The sequence below is a fragment of the Ananas comosus genome, linkage group 1 (assembly GCF_001540865.1).
Source record: "Ananas comosus cultivar F153 linkage group 1, ASM154086v1, whole genome shotgun sequence".
NCBI classification, from domain to species: Eukaryota; Viridiplantae; Streptophyta; class Magnoliopsida; order Poales; family Bromeliaceae; genus Ananas; species Ananas comosus.
Genome location: NC_033621.1, coordinates 22,774,260 through 22,780,556, shown reverse-complemented (window position 1 = coordinate 22,780,556; position 6,297 = coordinate 22,774,260). Strand labels below are relative to the sequence as shown.

Here is a 6,297-nt window from a genome sequence, read left to right as displayed (position 1 = left end):
CTTTCTTTTCTGCTTTCTATATACTTAGCCGTAAGATGTCGAGGTTCGGTCTAGCAAAATAGAGTTAGGCACGTCCATCTTCGAGGCGGAAGGCTGTGACACGCTGTTCTGATTCTGGTTCTGTTTCGAACTGCGATGCGTCCAATAGCAATCCTGATGGCAAACTAGACATACCCTGCACATCGGCGCAGACAAAGCAACATGATTTTGGCTCAAATCGAGCTTCGTGCTCACTCATTGTAGTAGCCGGTGATCAAGCCTGGAGTGTGAAGCTTGATTAGCTAAATGAGTCGAGCTGAAGCTAAATCGGTTTAGTTTCTACAAGCTGAACCCACACTCAATGTGCTCTAGCACTATTCGAGCTCGAGACGTTGAGCCGCGAGCAAGCCAAATTTAATCTCGGCCAGCTAAAACAAGCCTGCCGCCACGTGCGAGCGAGCTTCGCTCATCTGGAGGCCAAAGTTTCAACGAGCAAGTCATCACAAAATCTGCATCACCCGGTTCCGATCCATGAATACCGATATGATACAGTGGGAGGAAACAAACGCCGCCCACACATGAAAATCGAAACGGTGCCAAAGCTCTCAAAGAAGCTGAAAAATACAGCAAGAGATGTTTCCAGGAGAATGGCAAATCAACAGCAAGAGACGCTTCCAGACGAATGGCAAATCAACTTCGGGTTTGAGTTATAAGAAAAAGGCAGAAAATGAATTGATCACGACAGATTTAGATAAGCAATCTGAGAGGCAAATTCAATCGGAAAGCATGTTAGGAACAGTGAATGCTCAATAACACGGACTAGAAGAAGGTTACAGTTATCAAAGAGAGGTTTGCGCAAATACAGAGTTTAATGTTTCAGGGTGACTCTTTTCTTGAGACAACGCATCGTCTTGTAAAAAGGATTCGGACTCCAAGAAAAAAAAAGGAAGGAAAAAAATGAATATTCAAAATGACCGGCCAATTAGTTTCAACTTTCGACGCATTGCCTCAAAACTTTAGAACCCACACCCAGACCCATGCGCACGCACACATGAACATAACAACCTTTGCGTTGGAGGGATCACTTGGGATAGAGGATATCATAATGGCCAGGTCGATACAGCAAGGTTATGAAGGGTTTTGTCTGTTGTCTTGCACTGGATTCAATACTGTCCTGTTGCTCAGATATGGCACCTCGAGGGTTAGAGGAAGGAATGAAGTCGTGGTAGTTGACGGTCGGATTGGCCGCGTCACACGAACTCCGGTCAAGGTACACCACCCGGATCGGCACACCTAAGGCATCTGACAGAGCAGTGATGTGGATGTGGTCACTCTCCTCCCCCATCGGCTCCACCGAGGCTTTGCAGAACTGAAAACCAACAGATAGGCAGATTGGACACAGCCAATTTACTAAAATAGTGATTGCAGCCATTAACCATAGCAAAATTATCAGCTCAACCGAAGGAATAATTCGAGTCAAAATGATCAAAAGTTGAGTGGGTGTCAATCAAGGAAAAAAATAGAGAGAGTTTCAGGGCATCCATTTCGCAATGGCCTATATAGTCGAAGGTTTTCCATATGTCGCTATCTTCTTTACATACTTGTTCCATTGAGGCAAGCATATATAACTTCTATTTACGAGAAACAATTTTTTTTTGTGTACTATCTGCCACACTAGCTCAGTGAACAAAAAGAGAGGATCCTATAATGACGAATTCTGGTGTTTTCTTTTTAGTTATTATTGCCAAATAAAATAAAACCAGCAATTAAGTTATAATTGCCAAATGACAGAAAACTAGAAATTAACAGGTATGATTATCACCATAAATAACAAATGAAGTAGAGGCATAGTATACAACCCAAGGTAGAGAAGAGAGAAGCAAAACTAACCTGATCAACAGTTGAATGTGTTAAGCCGGCAATGAATGGTTCGAAAAACTCTGCCCTTCTACGAATTTCACCAGAAGTGACAAATCTGAAGAACATTACCACTGCACAGAAAATTTTATCAAAAGGGGATAAGTTGAGGGAGTAATCTGAAAGGACAAACTGAATGACATGAGTAATACTGATGTTTCTTACCATAATCAGAAATCATTTGATCACAGCTCCTCTGCAAGAGCTCCTCCTCACTATAGATGTCAACTGAAATTTATTAGGACTTCATTTCTCCAAATAACCAGACTATAATACATAGTTGTAATGCTTATTTTAACCAAAGAACTTGAAAAAAGTAAGGAAAAAATAAGGGTCAGCAAAGGCTATGTACCTGATTGAAGTTTCATTCCCTTGAAGAATACTTTCTAGCTGCTCGATAAAAATCTGAAAATATCCTCAGGGCTATCAGAATTCACGACAAGAACAAAAGCAATAATATTTTACATTAATGTTGAACAAAATAATGATTTCGAGGCAAAATATGAATTGAACTGTCTAGTGGAGAATAACTTGTTTAAATTTAAAAACCCAATAAATCAGACTCTGTTTCATCTGAGATATTTCTAATCAATGCAGATGATGACGTTGGTAATATAGCACAATACTCGCAATAAATAAAGCGGAAAGAGGCCAAGGTTTGGATTTTATGGAATAAAGGACAAATAAAACAGATAATGAGATGATCTGACATTTATGCATGCTTGCATAGTAATATCAAAATATATGAGATTTTTGATACAAATGTTAATATATGCAGTAACAAAGTGAGCCATTACATGTTCAAGGATTCACCAATTAGGGGGGGAGGGGGGGTGGGTGCGGAAGGAAAAGAGAAGTGGGTGCGTTGGTTGGGGTGGACGAGGATGTAGGGGGGTGAGCGGTGCTTTGCCAGGGGAGTGCAAAAGTGATGTTTTACATTTGTTAAAAAAGGGTTATTCTTGTTGAGTATACAAATTTGTTAAGAACAAGTATCAAGGAAAAAAAAATCAAACTACAATCACAAATGGTAATAGTATATCCAAAAAGCACTCAAATAGAAAATAAACCAAAAACCAGGATTATAAAGAATAACTTACTGCAAAGAAGTCCTCAAAGGTAAAGTCAGCATATCCAAGGCTCTGAAGTGTCTTCTTGCATTGTTCGATATTCACAAGAATGCGATCAACCTCAGCTTTGTCTTGCGTCTCCAAAATATGCTCCTATATCATGAAATTGTCACGAATACCTTTTACCAGCTTACAAATAGCAAACCTTCTGCAAAAGCTGTGATTGTGAATAGGAAAATCATTTTCAAGACTTAATTTTATCAACTACCAGGTAGGAAAACATAAAACTTCGGTAAAAACAGTTCCCATCTCCCCTGGTTCTCCTTAATGCAGCATATTGCTCGCCAAGCAACTGCAAGATGAAATGCCAAGAAATGACAGGAAAAAAAATGAATTAATAAATTGATTGACCACCAGTAATCAAGCAACAGCATCTATTGAAATTGCAATCATACCTTGATTTTCTCCTGTAAAATGGGGCTGCCTGATTGATACTCTGCTGCTAAAGCAGAGAGAGGCTCCTGTATCAATAGCACAATCTTAATAATGCAGATAGAACTTTCTTTCCATTAAAGGCAACGATTGTTATCTCGTATGATTAAGCAGCAATCTCAGTAATAGATATTAACACACGAAAATCTGCAGATCTAACTAAAAGTAAAAATAAAGTTTAGCCTTCACAAAGTGCTGGCATGACTAAACACCAAACATAATGACTCGTTAACAAGAAATAAACTGATGAAATGTTAGTCCCATCCGAAACCTCTGGGAACCATTTAACAAACAAGGGATGGTTCAAAGATATCTATGACGACAACAAGATGTAGAATGTTAAAATAGAAACAGCTTTATTCCATAAGGACCACAACTACAGCTGTTTGGCCCACCTCACGCTTTTCCTGAAATGCCGTTCAATTACGTTGTTCACAGAAGCCCTAATATTTTGCTCATAAGAAAATATCCAACAATTTACTGTTGAAGCTAGAAGCAGTAAGCAGCTTCCCAGTTTTAGGGCAAATGATACATAGAACCAAGACGAATATTTCTTTTCGGAATGACGAATAATATCCTCCTATTAACAAGTTACACACAAAAAGCTAGGCCTAAAAGAAGTCAAACAAATATTTATCCTCAGACTCACTTCAAATCCCAAGTACAGAGAGCTGAGCCATACAAGCACAAAGGACTTGATAACAAATGAGTTTACACCAATCAAATTCACAGTTGGGTGCTTTCTTTTATGCTTGTCTAATAAAAAGTACACCACAGGACCTAACTATTTTATGCTTAAGTGCAAAAATACACTACCACTAGATATTTAGAAAACTAGTTAAAGTGTCAAAGTAAATTACTGAGTTTACATGACATCTCTTCAATCTAGACTTCTTTATTATTAAATACCTACATTAACATTTCAAGTCTGGTTATGAAAATGTCACAGGCATTCTACATGAGCAACTATACAAGAGATGTAAGCAATTTAATGCTCAGACTTCAATATTCTTCATCTTCTGACAAAACTGTAGGTAAAACAGCAAGTTGTATATTATTTTGATGTATGCATATTCCTAATTCACTAACAAAAACCTGTCGCCTGACATTCTCTGCAGATATATAGTCAAGGTAAGCAGGCTTGGTAAAAACAGAACAGACTGTAACAGAATCATCTTATGAATTAAGATCAACAGAATTTGAGTTTCTTGGTTTCGCCAAATTTTCTCAAGCAAGATTAGAAAACAAAAAAGAAAGAAAAAAACAATCGGGTTAAACCATGTGAATCCCTAGCAGTTTCTACAGTTCATGTTCCTTAAAAATTGAAATTTACCAAGAAGATGATGATGATGAAGATGAAACCCAAATAAGAATGGAAAAAGAAGAAATTGCCGAAGCTGACGAAACTACTAAAACAGTATCAACAAGATCCAAAACAGTTCCTAGAAATAGTAACAACTGTGCCACTCGTCACCGAATCAAACCCTAAGGGCGAGATTCTTCGATCCATTCCGGATAGAGGATTAAAAATCCTAACCGCATTAAGCGTCCCTTCGATCCAGTAACAACATCTCCGCGACCGATTCCAGGAAAGAGAAGCGAGAAAACAGATTCTACCGAAGATCCATCGAAAACTATACTAAAAATGGCAAGATCCCGATCAAGAAAGCGACATAAAAAAACGACGGATAAAGCGAATCTTTGGAGCCTACGACTACTCGCCTTGTCGCCGACGTAGGGCACCCTGGCGGCCTCGGCGGCGAACTGCGGCTGCGTGACGTCGTCGTCGTCGGCGGCGGCGGCGCAGCAGGAGCGCTCGTCCCAGTGCCACGCGTCCATGGCGTCGACGGAGGCGCTGGGGCTAGGGTTAGGGTTAGGGTTGGAGCTCGATGGCCCCTCCGCCGCGGCGGCCGAGGGGTCGGTCTCAGGGACAGGGCTCGGCATCTCCGCTGCCGCCGCCGCGTCGTCGACGGCGATCGCTTCTTGTTCCTGCCCTTCTCCTCCGCCGCCGCCGCCGGTGGTGGTGGAGGCCTTGCGTTTCCTAGGGCTCGGCTCCGCCTCCTTCGCCAGCTTCGCGCAAACGAGTAGAGAGAGAGAGAGAGAGAGAGAGAGAGAGAGGGGGGTGGGGTTGGGATTATCGAGGGAAAAATGAAATGATTATGGAAACGACGAAGACAGAAGACTATAAGAAGCCTATACTACTCCCCGTTGAGAGTTTTTTTTCTTCTTTTTTTTTCTGACTACAAGTAGTGGTGATATTTTGGGGTCGCGGATCCCCTACATGCCCAGTTGTAGGAATTTAGTACATCGTGGGAAGTTGTTCTCTGTTATTTCAGGCCACCGTTTTCTGTTTATGTAAATTACACAATATATATTTGGATGAACACTTTGTATTATTTTCTTCCTTTTATTGTATGTGAATATTTTATAATCTCTTGTAGCATTTCTGTTTAAACATAGAATAGGAAGATTGAGGTATCAAAAATTATTTCAATTATAACGATGGGCCCACCGGTATTAATAACTCGTTAGGTTCTAAATTCTCAACCAAAAAATATTTAATTATTTATTTTGTTCTGTACGTCATATTATAAATCACTCACATTGAAATTCGTCATACACTTTTGATAAATGAGCTGGTCTAATGCCAAATTAGACCCAAATTAACAGCCTGTTAAATTTAATTGCTAATTCTAATACGTCTGCCGCATATAAGTCATTCAGATTCTCTCGTATTGTTTTTTTTTTTGAGAAAATGTAGCAAGCTACCCGCTTTATTCATTAAGTGAAAGTGAACTAAGCAATACAGGGTGGAAGCAGCTAAAACTTTCGGAGAGGTGAA

The 6,297-nt window shown here is 40.0% G+C and overlaps 1 protein-coding gene across 1 annotated transcript; it reads right to left on the bottom strand.

Annotated features, from left to right (window-relative positions):
• Positions 732–5,679, bottom strand: LOC109713741 (ubiquitin thioesterase otubain-like). Its single transcript, XM_020237925.1, has 8 exons — positions 5,178–5,679; positions 3,419–3,484; positions 3,232–3,315; positions 2,994–3,116; positions 2,249–2,301; positions 2,062–2,111; positions 1,870–1,970; positions 732–1,348 (listed from the first exon to the last, which is right to left on the bottom strand). Exons 1-8 carry the CDS (start codon positions 5,397–5,399, stop codon positions 1,061–1,063), a joined length of 987 nt encoding a protein of 328 aa, XP_020093514.1. The 5' UTR covers positions 5,400–5,679; the 3' UTR covers positions 732–1,060.